Source organism: Pistacia vera, unplaced genomic scaffold (genome assembly GCF_008641045.1).
Source record: "Pistacia vera cultivar Batoury unplaced genomic scaffold, PisVer_v2 Contig39, whole genome shotgun sequence".
Classification (NCBI taxonomy): domain Eukaryota; kingdom Viridiplantae; phylum Streptophyta; class Magnoliopsida; order Sapindales; family Anacardiaceae; genus Pistacia; species Pistacia vera.
The window spans coordinates 168775-189036 of record NW_022196212.1 but is presented as its reverse complement, the minus strand read 5'-3'; the positions used below and the strand labels follow the sequence as shown (position 1 = coordinate 189036).

The 20262-nt window shown below is 37.0% G+C and overlaps 2 protein-coding genes across 3 annotated transcripts; both read right to left on the bottom strand.

Annotated features, from left to right (window-relative positions):
- Positions 1-15767: 15767 nt before the first annotated feature.
- LOC116141036 (pentatricopeptide repeat-containing protein At3g22470, mitochondrial-like) lies at positions 15768-18140 on the bottom strand. Of its 2 annotated transcripts, none has more exons than XM_031426596.1 (2): positions 16870-18140; positions 15768-16400 (listed from the first exon to the last, which is right to left on the bottom strand). In XM_031426596.1, exon 1 carries the CDS (start codon positions 18130-18132, stop codon positions 17230-17232), a length of 903 nt encoding a protein of 300 aa, XP_031282456.1. In that variant the 5' UTR covers positions 18133-18140; the 3' UTR covers positions 15768-16400; positions 16870-17229. The 2 variants fall into 2 exon arrangements, with proteins under 2 accessions (XP_031282456.1, XP_031282457.1); XM_031426597.1 differs by having other exon boundaries at positions 15768-16383.
- Positions 18141-18210: 70 nt separating this feature from the next.
- LOC116141037 (pentatricopeptide repeat-containing protein At1g12300, mitochondrial-like) lies at positions 18211-18978 on the bottom strand (the record flags this gene model as incomplete). Its single annotated transcript, XM_031426599.1, has 1 exon — positions 18211-18978. A coding segment is annotated over exon 1 (708 nt), but the record flags the coding sequence as incomplete, so codon positions are not given.
- Between the last annotated feature and the right edge of the window lie 1284 nt (positions 18979-20262).

Below are 20262 nucleotides of genomic sequence, written 5' to 3'. Positions count from 1 at the left end.
TTCTATGCCCTAAGTTGCACAAATATAAAGTTATAGGATCTTGATGAACTTTCACACACACACACACACACACACACACACACACAAACACACACACACACATATATAAAAGAAATACAAACCTGATTCCATAGTTTGAAAATTAAAACTTGAATCTTGAATGAATCAAAAATAGGCAGTGTTTCTCTCCCTTTCTTCCCTTTCTATAATCGCAAAACTCTTTTTGATGGAAAGAGAAAAATTTAGCGTACATTGGAATAGAGAGAGGACCCACCTTTTATATTACAGTTATTTTATTAACTGATGCAACCTTTCCATCAAAGATTAAAGACCAATATGCCCTTCAATTAAATTAATAATTACTAAACCTTATATTATATTTAATTCTTATGGACCACTTTATAAGAATTATAAAAATTCTAACAGAAAAACATATACTCTCTCCTAAAATTTAAAGAATATATTGAATTTGAATAAAAAATTTGTTCTTTATATTTAAAAATCAATGAAGATGCTCTCCAAAATAAAGAGCGGGAGATGCTCTTACTATAGGAGATATGAATACTATTAATAATAATTCCTATGTATTACCTATAAAAGGTGTTAAATCTTAGAGATTGGTAATAGGCAATATTCACAAGGTTAGATTTATTATGATGGCTTGGAGGAAGAAATTATATTTATGGATAAATGTTTAGGGAGAGTTGGGGTGGGCTTCGTTTTTACAGTTCTAAATTCGACTTGAAGAAGCTGAGATCCATGACTCTCAAGGGAATTGAAAATCGCACCAAGGTCTATCCGGTTAGGGGCATGGTCCCTGTTGCAGTGGAAGTTCTTAAAGCCAGAGCTTTAATGATTCAAGGTATCTCCACCTTTCTGAAACTTGTTCCTGTTCAGGCTTGCAAGTAAGCTTAATTCTATCTAACAAACACCTCTTCGTGTTATGTCATGCATTGCGATAATCTCAATGTTTTCAACTGTGGGAGTGGGACCATGATTGTTTTGTTTAAATCTTGGTTGAGACCTTTGAGGTTTAAAGGCTTTGTACATGTAGCTATGGGTGTCTCACCTCTAGGCCGACTTCCATCGCTCATCTGGATCCAGATTCTCCTCCTCCTCATCGTCCCCCTCTACTGCTTCAGCTTCTTCTCGTCAGATCTCGATATCTCTAACAACTACGTTAGAAACCCCTCCTTAGCTTCTCTTTCCTCCACCTCTCTCTTCTTCTCTTTTTCCCTTTCTCAAAAGTTAGTGCTCTCTTGGATAACACTCTAATACCCTTTAGGTTTACACCATCTTCCGATTTTGCTCCTATTTTCTGCCTTTATTTATTTTTTACTTTTTTACTTTTTGTGTTTTGTTGTTTCGGCATATTTTATATGTTTTTGATTCTAAAACACAATCTGATATAAATTTAATGAAATGGGTTTGCATCAATTCTTGAATTTATTTATTTTCCTGTTTATGAACTCAAACGAATGAACTTTTCTCTGTTCAAATTTGCTTACCTTTAAATTGAACTCAAGAAATCTTGAATTAGGTTAATTTAATTACGTACAACCCAACGGAATCTATTGAAAATTGAACTCACAAAATGGGTCTCAGGATGATTTTGAGTTGGGTGTTAAAAGTTTTCAAGCTGTATAGCGTGGCCTTTTTCAGTATTAGGGTTGAGCCACCTTTACCTTTAACATGGTCCAATCAGTTCTTCAATTTAACTCCTACAATGGGTTAAATATATATATTAGTAACCGGGGTGTCCGGGCCAGCTTGTGCATTCCTCAACTAATCCTTGAAGTCCATTAAATACTTTTGTAATTGAAAATTGGATTGGTTGTCGACTTAGTTGGGATTATTTAGACAGTTGAGGGTAGACATGGGCATCTGATTTGAAACTGTGTAATAGTGTTGTACACCATGTATAATATGAGGTATTGAATGTGTGATTTTATTTCGGCTTATTTGGGATTATTAGACAGTTGTTTGTAGGTGTGTGCATTTGATTGAAACTGTGTAATAGTGTTTTTGGGAAGTGGCGGCCTTGTTCGGAGGTGCAGCTAGATTGCTGCAGTGTTTGTAGATTCAGGGAGTTTGTAGCAGCAACAGTTTGCAATTTTTAGTGCTTGCTTGGGGATGTTGCATGTTGTTCTGTGTTGGCTGGTTATGTTTGTTGTTTCTACAATGCTTTTTCTGTTTGGAATTGCTACAGCAGATTTTAGCACTTTTTTTTTTGGCAAGGAAGTTTTGGAGGGACGAAGGTTTCTCCAGAGTTGCAGCTTGTCTCCGCATTTGGTGGAGGTTTGGAAGATTCTTGTAGCCTGTTCGGTGTTGTGTAGTATTGGTGGGTCTTGCCAGTTTCTTTTCCTGGAAATGTAGCCACTTTGCTGCATGTTTGCTAGTGGTACAGGGCCTGATGTTTGTAGTTTGTGCGGGAAATGAGGTGGGGGGAAATCCTTACAATTCGAGGATTTTTCCCTTTAGTCTGGGGTAGGGACAGGAATTCCCCATCATCCCTGTAGTGGGGATAGGACATAGACGGGGAATGGAACATCTGGCCTCGCCCTCCCCTGTTGCCCTTCCGACTTGTATGCAGTGTAAGAAACCAAGTGTTTTAATATGAGTTAAAGAACCCCATGTAGGACAAAACATGATAAATTCCTTTGATTCAATGCAAGTTTATGTTTCTATGGATTATTGCATCGAACCAAATGAGCATCCCCCCAAACCATCAAGAATCTATGGTTGGACTAACTAATATAGCAATATGGGGATCTACCAAGAATATCTTGTTACAACAATATGATAGTTATTGTTGTTTCTGTTAAATATTCTGGCTAAAGAAACTGCTTTGTATTAGAATAAGTTTATTGATAATTTAGTACTTCTTGTGATTTTTTTATCTTTTTTGATTTTCCTGTTTTACAAATAATCTAAGTTTATTGGCCGTTGATTACATTTTCCCATATTAATAAGAGTTTTTATTTGCTTATTTGTTCCATAGCTATAGGTAATGAGAAGTCGAACAAGTTCTGGGAGGCAGAACTACCACCAAATTTTGACAAAAGTAGAATTGAGAAATTTATCCGCATCAAATTATCAACTGAACCTTATGATTTATCAAATAAACTTGAGGACACGATTGGTTAATATCATCTACTACTAATTATACTATGGATTTTACAGGTATGAAGAGAAACATGGTCTCCAAAGGGTGAAACAGAACTAGCGGCAAAACCTGCTGAAACGAACTGTAACATTAACAAGTTCCCAAAAGGTGTCAAAGGTGGTGTTTCAAGAAAACCAAGGGCACTTTCTCTTGAGGATGAGATTTTTACTAAGCACATGTCTCAAATAACTTTTCCAGCAATGAAGTCCCGAAGGGTAATGGCAATAGTTGTTTATACGTTTTCCTTTTTTGCTTTAGTTAAAGAAAATGTTGACTTCAATTACTAGGAAAGATGTTTGATACTCCATCTCCATACATCAGATCCCTTGTCACCCTTTGATATAGATAATAATTTAGGCCAATTTTTCCTTTAGTGTCAGTGATGAGAAGGGTCTAAATGTAAGGTCTTGTCAATATGTCTTCTTTTCTTCTCCATCTTTAACCTATCCTCATTTGATTACAGGATTTACACGATTGTTTATCAATTGCTGGGGTATAGGGATATATTTCAAAGGTTCTAGGAGTACCAAAATTTGTAAGAAAGTTGTTATCTTTTAAGGCAAGACATGTCCACTGGAATGCCCAATGCACACAAGAATTTGTGAAGGAAATCTTGCCTGAATATTGGCATCAACTATCTTTCTCTTACTTTATATACCTCGCAAATGGACACAAGGAAAGAGTAGACCTAGGCATTTGGGACCAGTTCCAAAAGTCTGGCCCAAAAAACTATTAGACCTCCCATACACAGGGTCTATAAATCCAAGGGCAAGGGAAGGAATAGGAGTAAGGGTACGTTGAGTGTGAGTTTGTTAAAGGGTGGTTAGGTGTGCAATAAGGGTTGTTAGAGCTTGTTGAGGCTGTTATGAGAATGGACACGTGGCTGACAATATTGTTACAGAATAGAATAATTAGCTTATAAAAGGGAGAGAGTGTGGAGGGTAGGATATCAAGTAATATATTCCTGGGATTGATTGGGAGGTCCCTAGCTCCTCGAATTGCTGGGAATCTGTATGTTATTTCATTTGTTTCTATTTCATGATCACTCAGTATCAATTAATACAATCTACTATTGCCTATAATTTGTGCATATTGTTTGCTCTGTGTGTGGTGTGTTGCTGTGATTCATTGATTTACATGAGGGTTCCAATAGTTGGTATCAAAGCTAGAAAAAAAAAAAAAAAACAACCGGTCTCGTGCTGGGGAATGGTTAAATCGAAGATGGAAAATAGGATGGAAAGTATGGAAAAAGAGATGAAGTCAGTAGAGGAGGATATGAGTTCAGTAAAAACTTGTGTGGGTAGCCTTAAGGAGTACTTGACCGAGATAAGAGAATTGATGAGGTTGAGAGAGGAGAGGGATGAGAAACGATATCGCGAAAAAGACAAGTCTCAATCAACTTCCGAGAATACAGAGTCTGGAATTGGCCGAGAACAAGAACAAAGACAAGAAACAAATGGGGAAAGTGGGAAAGAAGAGAAGAAAGGTCGAAAGCTGGAACTTCCAATTTTTAGTGGAGAAGATCTGTTTGGATGGACCTTTTGCGTGGATCGTTACTTTACTATTAACAAATTTGGACCGTCGGAGATGGTTGAGGTCGCGGCTGTTTGCATGGAGGGTAGGGCATTGAACTGGTACCAGTGGATGGAAGGGCGAGAACCTTTCAAGTCATGGGAAGAGTTCAAGGTTGCTCTAATTGCGAGATTCCGACCGTCATTCCAAGGTTCTGCACATGAGGCGTTGGTGGTGCTGAAACAAAACTCCATAATGACTGAATACAGGGAAGACTTTGAATCCCATACGGCACTGTTAAAGGATTTAGGTGAAGAGATATTGATGGGAGTCTTCATTAATGGGCTTAGGGAAGCAATTCGGGCTGAGTTGAGATTGTTAGGGCCCAACTCCTTGCAAGAAGTGATTGAGTAGGCCTATCGTGTGGAGGAAAAAAATTGGGTCATGGATAAGTGTCAGCCCAAACCATTCAAAGTCCATGGAACCAAGGAAAGCTACTCAAGGGTATCCAGCAGCCCAGATACGACCCGACCCAACCCACGTGGTGGTCCAACCTAGCAAGGGTAACCAGTAGTCCAAATCTGACCCGACTCGCTCTACTTCCGATGTGATGAAAAGTTCTGTCCCAATCATCGCTACTGGAGTAAATTGTTACAGATCCTGTTGGTGTTGGAGGACGATGAGTCTGAGAAGAATGAATCTCCACCGAAAAATGACAAAAATCCCAACCAAGAAGGAAATGACTTAGCTCTGTCCATGAACTCCATCATAGGTATAACGTCAAATAAAACCTTGAAGGTAAAAGGTCAAATTGGGGGTGCTGATGAAGTGGTGCTGGTTGACAGTGGAGCGTCACATAACTTTATTTCTATAGATTTGGTTGAGAGGCTTGGTATTGTAGTGGAAAAAGGGAAAATGTTTGGAGTGATGGTGGGAAATGGAGTCACAGTGAAAGAAGAAGGGTAGTGCCGACATGTTACTCTGGATATGCAAGGGATTCAAATTACGCAGGATTTCTTTCCCTTTAAGTTGGGGGGAGCTGACATTGTTTTGGGTATTATGTGGTTGAGCTCGTTAGGGGACATTTGTGCTAATTGGAAGAAGTTGACCATGAGGTTTGAGGTGGATGGGATCAGAGTCAGTTTACAGGGGGATCCATCTCTAGTGAAGTAAGTTGTCTCCCTGAAATCAATGTTACGGTCCATCAACAACAACGAGGGAGGGTTCTTGGTGGAGTGTTGTTCGATTGAGGGAAAGCTCATGACCACAAGAGAAAAGATCAGTTCGCGAATTCAGGCCATCTTAGATCAATATAGACACCTTTTTGACCCAAACTACCTCCACATCGTACCCATGACCACGCCATAAACCTTAAAGAAGGCGCCCCAGTCCCGAACATCAGACCCTATAGGTATCCTTATTTTCAAAAAAATGAGATTGAAAAATTGGTGGAAGAGATGTTAGCCGCCCGTATTATCTAGCTTAGTACCAGTCCGTTTGCCAGCCCGGTGTTGTTAGTCAAGAAAAAGGATGGAAGTTAGAGGTTCTATGTTGATCACAGGGCCCTCAACGAAATAACAATTTCCGACAAATTTCCAATCCCCACCATCGAAGAATTTTTGGATTAATTGGCAGGGGCAACCATCTTCTCTAAGCTGGACCTTCGGTCCGGATACCATCAGATTTGAATCAAGGACGAAGGCATCCCCAAAACAGCCTTTCGAACACATGAGGGGCATTACGAGTTCTTGGTTTTGCCATTTGGTTTGACCAATGCCCTTTCAACGTTTCAGTCTTTGATGAACAACATTTTTAAGCCAGTTTTGCGTAAGTTTGTGCTAGTTTCTTTTTACGATATTCTGATTTACAGCCCCGACTTGGAATCCCACATCAGACACCTTCGGCAAGCTCTTAGGATTCTGGACGACAATGAATTGGTGGGGAATTTTAAAAAATGTTTATTCAGGCAACAGAAGTTGGAATATCTAGGGCATCTAATTTTGGCTAATAGGCTTGAGGCAGATCCCCAAAAAATTGTTGCTATGGTTTCTTGGCCCACACCCACCAATGTGAAGAGTCTTCATGGATTTCTAGGATTAACGGGGTACTATCGCAGGTTTGTTAAAGGGTATAGCAGCATAGCCCAACCGCTCACAAGACTACTGAAGAAAAACTCTTCTAGTTAGGATCAGGAGGCACAACAGGCCTTTCATGCCTTAAAGGAAGCCATGACTTCAGTCCCTGTTCTGGTAGCTCCAGATTTCAACTCTCCATTCGAGATACACACAGACGCCTCGGGCCATGGTATGGGAGTTGTATTAGTTCAACAAAAACGACCCATAGCTTACTTAAGTAAGGCTTTCTCCCCTCAAGCTAAACAAAAATCAGTCTATGAGAGAGAGTTAATGGCTGTCGTATTTGCTGTGCACAAATGGAGTCCGTACTTATTGGGTAGGAAGTTTATCATTTGAACAGATTAGCGAAGCCTCCAATTCCTCAAGGACCAGCAGATTAAAACCCCGGAACAGTAGAAATGGGTGTCTAAATTAATGGGGTTTTCATTTGACATTCACTATTGGCCGGGAACCACTAATACGGTCGTCGATGCATTATCCTATCGAGAAAACCAAAATTATCATCTTTGTTAGTAAGTCAGTTTGCGGAGTATGAGGACTTGGCAAATGAGGCCCATCAGGATCCCAAGCTTAGACAGCTGATTCAAGACCTGGTTTTGAAACCCAATAGCCGACCCAACTACAAACTTCGCCATGGCTGCTTACTATACAAGGATAGGTTGGTTTTGCCTAAAGGTTCTCGATTCATTCAGAAATTACTAACTGAATTTCATTCCAGTCCAGCAGGTGGTCATTCTGGTTTCTTCTGGACGTACAAAAAGGTTGCCAACGTAGCTTATTGGGTAGGCATGAAGAAGGATATCCAAGACTTTGTTAAAACCTGCACCATCTGTCAAGTTAACAAACACTCAGCTCTGAAGCCGGCAAGGCTACTTCAGCCACTCCCTATACCCACTCAGGCATTCGATGACTTGACAATGGACTTCGTTGGAGGACTTCTAAGGGCTAAAGGATTCGATACCATTCTAGTTGTAGTTGACCGATTGACCAAATATGGCCATTTTCTGCTATTGTCGCACCCTTATATCGCCAAGGAGGTGGCCTTAATGTTCATAAAAGAGATAGTAAAGCTTCACGGTTTTCCTCAATCCATCATTTCCAACAGGGATAGACTTTTCATGAGTCATTTTTGGAAAGAGATTTTCAAGGTATCCGGGACAGCTTTGAAATTTAGCTCCGCATATCACCCATAAACGGATAGCCAATCGAAAGTGGTGAATAGGTGCTTAGAGGCATACCTTCACTGCTTTTGTAGCTCACAGCCTCGTCAATGGCTGAATTGGTTGCCATGGGCTGAATTTTGGTACAACACAACGCATCATATATCCACCAAGATGACACCCTTCAAAGCCTTGTACGGACGTGACCCTCTGATCCTCTTGAAGTTCACTGACTACCCTTCTCAGGTCGATGAAGTAAACCACTAGATCCGTGAGCGAAATGCCATCCTTTAAGACCTCAAACACAACCTGGAAGTGGCATAAGTCCACATGAAAGCACAAGCAGACCGTCATCGAAGGGATATCCAGTTTTCTCCAGGAGATTATGTGTATCTGCAGCTACAACCTTACAAATTTAAATCGCTGGCCACACGGTTGAATGAAAAACTGAGTCCCAGGTTTTATGGCCCTTTCCGAGTCTTGGAGAAAATCGGTCAAGTGGCATACAAGCTAGAACTTCCCACAGCAGCCCGTATTCACCCAGTTTTTCATGTATCCCAGTTGAAGCACAGCCTGCATAGCTTAGTTCCCGTACAGTCTCTACCTTCTTGTCTCATAGATGATCTGGAACTTTAGGTTCAGCCTGTAGAGGTGCTGGATGTGCGGTCCCTTCTAGATGGTTCCACAGAGGTTCTCATTTGATGGCACGATTTGCTTACTTTCGATGCCACCTGGGAACCCTTTGATGTCATCAACAACCAGTTTCCTCAATTCCACCTTGAGGACAAGGTGGCACTTCAAGGGGGACGCGCGCGCGCGCCGGGGGGGGGGGGGGGGGGGGGGGGGGGGGGGGGGGGGGGTTGGTTTATTGTTAGACCTCCCATACACCGGGTCTATAAATCCAAGGGCAGGGGAAGGAATATGAGTAAGGGTACGTTAAGTATGAGTTTGTTAAAGGGTGGTGAGGTGTGCAATAAGGGTTGTTAGAGCTTGTTGAGGCTGTTATGAGAATGGACACGTGGCTGCAAAAAAAGGGAGAGAGTATGGAGGGTAGGATATTAAGTAATATATTCCTGGGATTGATTAGGAGGTTTCCAGCTCCTCGAATTGCTGGGAATCTGTCTGTTATTTCATTTGTTTCTATTTCATGATCACTCATTATCAATTAATACAATCTGTTATTGCCTATAATTTGTGCATATTGTTTGTTGTGTGTGTAGTGTGTTGCTATGATTCATTGATTTACAGGAGGGTTCCAATAAAAACCAATCCTAGGAGGCCTAGTCCCAAACCCGAACCAGGCCCATGGAGGGACTGGTCCCTAGATTGGGCCCTCCTCTAAGGCCCAATCTAGGTTGATAAAAGGAAAAAAAAAATCACCAAGCTTAAATGGAACTAACTGGCGATAAAAGACACCTTATCACTAGGGGTGAGCGGTTCCGGGTACCCTGCATTTTCCGGGGGAACTGGAACCAGAACCGCACAGTGCAGGTTCCCAAAAAAAGGAACCGGAATCGGAACCGCACAGTGCAGGTTCTTCAATTCAAGGAACCGGAACCTAAAATGCAGGTTCCGGTTCCTTTCCAGGGTATCCTGTAAAAAATCAATTACCCCCCTATTAGTTTAAAAAATAACAAAAACACCTTATAAGTTTAAAAATACACGCCAGTAAATTTTCATTATTCATTCGTTTGTGTCCAATGTAACTCATAACTTGTAATCTCTAAACAACACTTTAATTGTTAATCATTTAATTAAGTATTGTAATATTGTTTATAATAGAATGTTATAATTAATTAAATAATCATACCATAAATTTATAATATAATGTTACAATAATTTGATTAAGTATTGTGTAAATTAGTAAATTACTAATGTTTATGATATAATGTCATAATCAATTAAGTAATCATTTAATTATGTAATGTTATATTAATTATATGATCATACTATAATAGTATAATGTAATGTTATAATGAATTAAGTAATCATACTATAAATCTATAATTTAATATTATAATTAATTAAATTTCAAATCATTTGATTAATATACTAATGTTTATAATGGAATGTTATAATTGATTAAGTAATCATATTACAAATATATAAAGTAATGTTATAATTAATTAAATTTTTAATCGTTTAATTAAGTAATGTAATAGTATAGTAAATTACTAATGTTTATAATGTAATGTTATAAATTCATAACTAATTAAGTAATTATGTAATCATTTAACTATATAATGCTATAATTAAGTAAGTGATCATAATATAATGTAATATAATAATATTATAATTTAATTGAGTAATTATTTAACTATAATGTAATGCTTAATTAATGTTTATAAGGTAATGTTATAATTAATTAAATTTCTTATCATTTAATTAAGTATTGTGCTAATGTTTATGTAGTAAATTAGTAATTACTAATGTTTAAAATATAATATCATAACTCATAATCAATTAAGTAATTATTTAATTATGTAATGTTATAATTAATTATATAATCATACTATAATGTAATGTTATAGTGAATTAACTATTAAGTAATCATACTATAAATTTTTAATGTAATATTATAATTAATTAAATTTTTAATCATTTAATTAAGTTTGTACTAATGTTTATAATAAAATGTTATAATTGATTAAGTAATTATACTATAAATCTATAACGTAATGCTATAATTAATTAAATTTCTAATTATAAGTCAATTAATTAACTATTTAATTATGTTATAACTTATAAGTCAATTAATTAAGTAGTAATCAATTAATGTAATGCTATAATTAATTATACTATAAATCAATTAAGTAATGTTATAAAATTATAATTAATTAAGTAATCATTTAACTATAATGTAATGTTATAATTGATTAAGTATGATATTTAACTAGTAATTAAATTTATTAATGTTTATCAATTTATCATATATAATTAATTAATTACTAATTTATTATAGATATACTTAGAACTTGATAATTGAAGTAAATAACTAAATATATTATTACTCAATCAAATATACTATTTTATTCAAAAATAATTCTTTTAATAACATTAAAAATGTAAAACACTTTTAATTGGATCATAATTCCAATTATTCACTTAATTGATCAAAACTTTAATATTAATGTATTATAATATATTAAAGCTTTTAATATGGTGTAATTTATATGTAATAAGTATAATTGTATTCGTATATTTATTTAATTAGGTTATTCTAAAAATTTAACTTTTTCTATTTTAAATTTTTTTATATGTAAAATAATAGAAACTCCCCCATTATTTACATTTCACAAATATTTCATTATAGTTCAGGTTCCAAAATAGGTTCTAAACAGGTTCTAAAAAAAAGGTTCCAAAACAGGTTCCAAACAGGTTCCAAAACAGGTTTCAAAGCAGGTTCCAAATAGGTTCCAAAACAGGTTCCAAACAGGTTCCAAAACAGGTTCCAAAATAGGTTCCAAACCGGGTACCCCCTACAGGTTCCAAACAGGGTACCCTTTTTACAGGTTCCGGTTCTGGTTCCGGTTCCGGTTCCTCCACATGTAAGAACCGGAACCGGAATCGCACAGTAGCGGTTCCAAAAAATTGGAACCGGAACCTACCCGTACAGTGCAGGTTCTGGGTAGGTTCTGGTTCCGGTTCCGGTTCTTACCCCCGGTTTCGGTTCTACCCACTACCCGTGCTCACCCCTCCTTATCACAATATGTAATATTTCTAATTTCTTCAGTAAATTTTGTGGTTGCAGCTGCAGATTTGTCAGACTCAGGCCATGGAACTAATAGAGATATCCAACTACCAGTTGCAATAGAAGTCACTAAGTTTACAAACTGAGTGAAAATTGCATTGATAGCAACAAGAATTGGTGACTTTGCACATTCTTTCCGATCATAGTAAGCTGAACAATCTTTCAAGATTTCATTTCCAGATTCTTTTGTTTTCCAAAAACAAAGAAAACAGAAAGCACAATCGTCATGTAACATTTTTGCAGCAAAATGTTTTCTTTATTATTGTACATTAATAAATAGAACGCAACATCAATATTAATTTTTGAATAATTTTTAATAACCCCCAACATTTCTAATTTAGCTAAAACGCCCTCGCTTATATAAAACTTTAATTTATAACAAAATCACCCCCCGCCACTCCAAGCCATTATCCATCCCGCCATTTGCCATCGGAAGTTGTTTGTAGTCATCGTGAGTAGTTGAGAGACACTGAGAGACTTCAATATGGTCGTTTCAAGCCATATTGATGGTCGAAAATGCCATATCAGAGTATGTTTGACCATTAACAGCCATATCTATTTTGACCATAATAGATCTAGCTATTAACGGCCATATCTCATCCAAATATGGCTGATAAAGCCCATGGATCTGGCCAAAATAGATTTGGCCATTTCTGACTAGATCTACTCAAATATGGTCATTTTCGGCCATCAATATAGCTAGAAACAACCATATTGTAGCCTCCCAGTGACAATGGGCTACTCATGGTGATTTCGAACTTCTTTCGGCACTTCCAACGACGGCTGACGATGGTTTGGTTGGTGACAGGCTACGGCAAGTGGGTAAGGGTGGTGGCTTGGTTGGGCTGCAAATTGTTTTGAATTCAAGGGTAATTTTGTCCAAAAAGTTAATTAATTAGGGTGAAATAGTAAAAGTCAGATTCATGTAAATTAATTTAAAAATAAAGATATTATTGTCCTAATTTTTTTTTAATAAGGGATAGAATTGCAACAAAAATAAGATTACCTTGGTAGTCTCATAAGACCTAAGAAAATGGAAGTTATCAGATTACCTCCAATATTACCAACAATAATAACTATTGGTATTGGAAGATTACTGAAATTTTATATTACTTGATTATTACTTGACAACCAAACGTGATAATCAAGTAATATAAGATGACATAACCTCAATAATCTTACATAACCCCCAACCAAATGCCTCCTAAAGATTATTAGAAATGTTTAAGAAAATGTGTTTGGTTATGTTGGAATAAATTGATAGGTATGTTATATTGGTTAGGTTGGAAGATACAGGCAATGTTGACCAACAAGGTGTATGACAAACATCAAGTTTTGAAAAACGTCCAAACTTTTGCCTCTGCTGCAAGTAGTAATCAATCCTGCGACGTCAGGACAAATTATATTGACATCTGTGCATATGACCGTAATTTGTTCATACAATAAAAGAACGATGTCGAATCTACATAACAATATCAATTGGTGAAATCCCAACAAATTATTTCCAATAATCCAATAATTTTTTACTCCCAAAATTTATCCATTACATACAGCATGCATGTTACATACATAACATATGAACCTACACAATATTTTGATGCATATGCTAAACATTGTAAGCAACATAGCACATGCTGTAACCGTTAAACCCCACAAACAAATCCACAGATCCAAGTAACTCATGTGCAGATATCAGTTTGAGTCAACCAATTATAAAATGCATTATTGAAGTCCAAATTAAAAGGATTAATGACAAGAAAAAACAGTGCTAAAACAAATTATTTCCAATAAAATAAAAATGAGGAAAATTGCGTCTCAGGTGTCTTGAAAACAAATAGGTCACGGAAGCTCACAAACTGGATTTGAGTACTTTGCGGATATCTTTCCCTTCCCTATATATTTTCGACAAATAAACATCAAACACAATCACAAATTCATGCGCAGATGTTTTGTACACGAGATTTAAAAACCTGCTAAACAAAAAAAAAAAAAAAAAAAAAAAAATCAAAAACACCTTTCCCTATGACAAATTTGCGATGTTGGTGGGTTCACAGTGTTGGTTTATGACGATCAATGACGTCGGGGCTTCACATTGGACAGATCTGTGACGACGATGGGTTCACGGTGGTCTTTGTGACGATCGGTGACGTCGGGGCTTCACATGGGACAGATATGCGAGGATGTAGGTTCACGATGGTGGGTTTCTAACGATCGGTGACGTCAAGGCTTCACGTGGGATAGATATGCAATGTCGATGGGTTTGTGATGATCAGCGACGTTGAGTCTTCACAATGACAGATCTGAGACGTCGGTGGGTTCACGGTGGTAGGGTTTGTGATGATCGACTTCAGATTGTGGCAAATCAACGACGGGAAGTCACCGTGAACAGTTTGTGATTCGTGGTGTTGTTTTGTGATTATGGTGATGTAGTAGATGATAGTTTGATTTTGGTCATGTTTGTGTTGTGATGATGGCGGTAGATGGTGATGCGTGGTTGCGGTGGGGTGGTAATGCGATGATGGCAGAAGATGTTGATGGGTGGTGGCCGTGCGGTTCTGTTGTGATGATGGTGGAAGATTGATTGGGTGGTGCTGTGGGGTGGTTTTCTGATTCAGGTGGCTGGTCGTTTGGCCAATGTGCTTTGTTTTGTATTTGCAGGTGGAGGATTATGTTGGAAGGGTAGCAAGATGGTTTGTCACGGTGGTGAAGCACTGATGCAATGAACAAAACTGAGAAAGTGAAATAAACTGAGAAAGAGAAATAAAAGCAGGACTGCAAACTGTCTTCAATAGTCAAAAAACTATCAGGATACCTGTCAGGATTGTATTTTCAAGGTTGTATTGTCTGAATAATAAGCCAAACGGTATTTATAAAATCGGGTTAAGAATATGGGTACAAATAATAAGCCAAACGGAGCCATATATATTTCAAAAAAAAAAAAAAAAATAGGCCACCGACCTATGGACCCCACTACTATTACTGTTTGAAATTACATTATTACCCTTAATTCATGCCTTTTAAGGCAACTCAAACTCATGGTTTCAGAAACTAACAATGTCACTCTCGTCTTTCTTTTGCTACTTAAATAGACATATTTCCAACAATTAGAAGTTATATATAGTGTCGGTTTCTAAGATCGGGCGAAGAGATTGTCCTGGATTGTCAACCCGAAGCAAAATCAAGGGCAGTTTCACCCTCTTGATTTCAGAAATTAACATTGTCACCTTTGATTTCAAGAATGAACGTCATTCATCCCATGATTAATTTTAACACTTAAGACTTTAAAAGTCAAAATTACATTATTAATTTCTAAAAACCCAAGGGTTAAAGTTACTCATTTCATTATCGTTAGTAAGGTCTGCTGGTTTCCTAAAAATTGAAGAGTATGGCATGCAACGTTTCAATCAAACCTACTAAAGTATATAATCACCATTAAAAATTTTAGAAAACAAATGATGCCACTGAAACATTTAGGTCTACACATGCACTGTAAAAGGACTGCAGGATCCACTAATTAAGTAAAACACAGTCAGGCAACTAGGTTTTGGACAAGCTCCGTAAAAGAAAGTTAATCTTTATATGATGAAGATCTAGCTAGCATGCTTTGAGTAAAACCTTTGATAAACCAGCTTTAAATGAAACAAAAATTTATATTTTCTCAAAGATTATCTTAAAATTTCCTTCAGATTAAACAGCAAATGACAGATAGACGTGTAATTGAGCTGAGCTGGGTATTGGACAGCTCGAGCTCGGCTCAGGCACAATAGTGTTGAGCTTCAGCTCGACAGATAAAGGTGAGCTAGAGCTCGGCTCAGGCTCGGCCTACCCGAGCTCAAGCTGCTTAGCCTCAAGCTGGTGTTGTTCGATCCAATCCCAAGCCCGAGTCGAGGTCGAGGTCGAATAAGCAGGTTTGATGCACAGTCTGCAGCACTCTCTTTAATATAAGGCAACATTGTGTGCAGAACTCATGATCACAACCTGCGTTATAGCATTATGTATCATTGTCTCGGCTATGGAAGGATTTGACCTTGAATCAGGAAAAATAAACAATCCTAATTTACAAAGAGATCAGAGATAACAACTTCTGAATTCAATTGTCAGATAACAGAGATTGAAAAACAGGTCAAAGATAACATCATGATGTCGAAAATAATACATGTCACTAGACAGTTAAAACCTTCTGTTTTCCTTTTTCTTCGGAGTTGATCATTGTAATTTTGATCAACCATATCTATGTTGCTGCTTTAAAATTTCCATAAGATTTACACAAATCTAATCTGAACCACCACCAGCATCGCCAATTCTAATGTTACCACCGATTAGAGCCATCAATAATATCACGGACATCACCAAAAACCAGAACTGCTACTTAAATAACTCACCACCACAACCATTATACTGCCTTTGACAAAACTAGAACAACACACGCCACCATTATCGTGTTCATAGTTGTTTGACTTCCACAACACGAGCAATTAATTCACTTCCATCACTCACTACCATGTTATCGAAGTTCAAACTTTTGTGCTTGCATTTGTGCATATGAGAGACCCAAAACCACTTTATTCTCCCCAACTCCTTCATCAGCTGAGAATGATTGGATGCCCAGTCTGCAGTATTCTCTTTATTATATCCATCCCAAAAGCAGAATCCGATGAACTGTCGAGGAGTAATTTCTAATAAGACAAAGGCAACACATGCATCAACAACAATTTATCTTGCTACCTCAATTCAATGAGGAGATCGGATTATTCGGTTGATGGCATGAATAAAGAAAGCAGTAAAACAGATCACTATCATTTGCATTATACACTATATTCGTTCATTTGCCTTTTTTCTTAAAAAAAATACACAAAATTTCAGCTAACTTATTACTATGGTTGGGGAAAGGTTCCACATCTAATCAGAAGGTTGTGAATTAATATTTCTTAATCATATGCAACCAATCAACTGTGTTAAGAGTTAGACTTACTAGTTATATGCAAATAGCGAAAAGCCAATTATAAGAAAAGAAGATAACAAAATTAAACCAAAGAAGATGCATTTATATTAAAAGATGATCTAGGATTACCATTTACTAAGAGTTTAAATATAAACAGTATGTCAAATATGCTTACATGCAACTTGTAATAACAAATCATATACCTTTTGTAGCTTCACTTCTTCACAAAACCCACAGATTAAGATGGAATATGTCACAACGTCTAGCATTAAGCCCTTTTGAGGCAACTTGTGAAATATCTCCAAAGCAATTTCGATCATTCCATTTCTACACAACCCATCAATGAGGCTGGCAATTTTAAACTAGTAGTTCTCCAAGTACAAAACAATTTTGCTACCTCCAGAACACCATTCTTACATATCCCATCAACCAAAATATTATATGCAACCGAATCAGGTGCGACACTATAAAGTTTTATCTCATCAAATAGTTTCCGTGCATCTCCAACTTTATTTGATAGAAAAAGACTGGTTAAAGAAGTGTCATATGTAAACACTGTTTGTTTAATTCCCTTTGAAATCATTCCCTTGTAAAGACTGATAGCATTCTCTAATTTCCAAACCTCTTTGAATAATCAATTCCAACAACCAATTAGCTTCCTCCATCTTCCCCTCCTTGCAAAACCCACTTACCATTGTATTATACGTCAGTAAATTAGGCTGCAAACCTTGATTTGCCATCTCAAGAAACAAGCCTTTAGACTCCTCCAAATTTCCCACAAAACAGCAACCGTAAATTAGAGAGTTAAAAACACCCACATCTGGCTTAATTCTCTTCCCCTTCATTTCCGAAAACAATTCTTTTGCCTTATCAACCAACCCATCTTTGCAAAGACCATCTATAATACTACCATAAGAAACAATATCAGGCTTACAGATAACACCCCCTTCACCATTACCAGCAACCATTTCTTCATGCAATCTAAGCGCAACACTAGTGTTCCCTGTCTGACACAACCCCTTAATCAATGTCCAATATGTAATCGCATCAGGCCTGACCCCAAACACAGCCATTTTCTTGAACAACTCCATAGCCTCCAAACTCCTATTCTCTAAACACAGACCTTTAATCAAAGAAGTGAAAGTCACAACATTTGGTCTTAAACCCCGCCTCAAAATCCTCCCAAAAACAACAAAACCATCAGGCTTACAACCCTTACTCTCCAAAGAGATTAGAAGCTCCTTTGCATCATTAAATCTATGCAGCAAGCAATAACCATCAATCAAAGTGTTATAAGAAACTATGTCTGGTTGCAACCCTCTTTGAATCATTAATTCTAACAATCCATCAGCTTCCTCCATCTTCCCCTCCTTGCAAAGCCCACTTATCATTATATTATACGTCACCACATCAGGCTGTAAACCTCTTTGAATCATCAATTCGAACAATCCATTAGCTTCCTCCATCTTCCCCTCCTTGCAAAGCCCACTTATCATTGTAGTAAACGTCACCACATTAGGCTGCAAACCTCTTTGAATCATTAATTCTAACAATCCATTAGCTTCCTCCATATTCCCCTCCTTGCAAAGCCCATTTATCATTGTACTAAACGTCACCACATTAGGCTGAAAACCTTGATCCACCATCTCTTCGTGTATCCTAAGTGCAATAGTGATATTACCTGTTCTACACAACCCGTTAATCAAAGTCCGATATGTAATCACGTTAGGCCTAACCCCAAACACAACCGTTTTCTTCAGAAACTCCATAGCTTCCGTACCCCTACTCTCTAAACACAAACCTTTAATCAAAGAATTAAAAGTCACAGCGTCTGGGTTAAAACCCCGCCTCAAAATCCTCCCAAAAACAACAAAACCATCACAAACTCGACCCACATTACAAAAGCAATTAATCAAAATATTCAAAGTATAAAGATCTGGCAACAACCCCATCGAACCCACTCGCTTGTAAAGCAAAATAACATCTTCATAAAACTTTTTCTTAGCCAGTGCTCCAAACAACCGGTTGAATGATGAAATTGGTGGTTTGGGTTGCATATGAATCATGTATTCAAAGAAATATCGATAATCATCAAGAGTGACATTACCTTCTTTACAATCATTTTGGAGGAATTTCTCAAGCTGGGTTACTTTAAGTGCTAAATCTTGTGGTATGGTTGTAGTAACTTTACCTGGTTTTGTGAATGAAGAAGGAGAAGAAGAAAAACGACGAATCAAGCTTTTGAGCACCATTTCAGTAGCGCCGTTTGTGCCTTGTGGATTATCTGGGGTTCAAACTTCAAACTGGCTTAAGTCTTTTAAGGTAGGGTTTGCTAAACATTCATCTTTCCTCTTTATATATTTTTTATTTACTTTTTTATCTTAATTAAAATTGATAATAGAAAATGAGTAATGCTGTCCTGATTGACGAAACTTACTAACTATCTCATCTGCCACATCATCAACTTGCCACATCACTTCCCCAAACCTTAAAAAAAAAAAAAAAAAAAAAAACTGCGTCTTCAAAACGACGACCACCTCCACCACGCCTTTCACAAGGGTATATTTTTTTTTTTTTGTTTTTTTTTTTGTTTGGTGTTCTGCTGATTTCTATTATCAAAAGTTGATTAATTTGTGTTATGCGTATCTATTGGGTGATGGGATCTACACTGTGGATGGAGAAAAGTCGCGACATCCAAAGAAAATAGCAAGTTATGAATTCTCCACCAAGATCCCGACGGATTTCAGCACTGGAGTCTTTAAAGCCACTACTGTAGAGCTGGCTGGCAATAATGGCGCTCACAAGTGCTTCAACATAATCCTCTTTTAAAATGTACCTAACATTCTTCTTCTAATTTTTTCTTCTGAAGTTATTTTTCTTAATGACTGTTTTTGGCATCCTTTACTCGTTGTTTTTTAGGATAATTCTTGAACGATTAGAAAGACAAGACATTGGGATAATTCTTGAATGATTAGAAAAATAAGACATAGGGTTATAACTTTTATTTTTTGGTCGTGATCCAGTTTAACTTAGAAATTGGTTAAAAATTGAGTCGAAAGTTACTTTATTGCATGGAAGACAAACAGATTTGTTATCATGTATTTTTAATTCAAGTGTGGTTTTTTATCGTAATACCTTCATGACTTTAATACCAACAAGAGGGGTCCTTAGCAATAGGGGAGGAGGCTAGGGTTTTGAAAAAAAAAAAAAAAAAAAAAAAAAGGACATCAAAGAGGAGGAGGAGATCAAAGGAAAGAGGCTAGCACATTCATTCGGGAGAAGTTGGCGAGATACTTTTCCAGAGATCAATTCTTCAAGATTTCAGTTTTTGTTTTCTATTACTTTACTTTTTTGGAATTGTTATGATGATGAGTTCAAAACTAATGTTGATTGTTATCACTTTGATTATGGAGAAGATTGTTATTGTTAAGGGGTAGATTCTACTGAACCATGTTGACTTGATTTTCAATTTTATTAAAGCATTCAGGAATTTGTTGTTTTACAAGAATCTATGTGATTTGCTTAATGCTTTTGGATATGATGTTTCTTTAATTATTTAGGGCTCTTATTGAATGATGAACCAGGTGGTGAAGTTT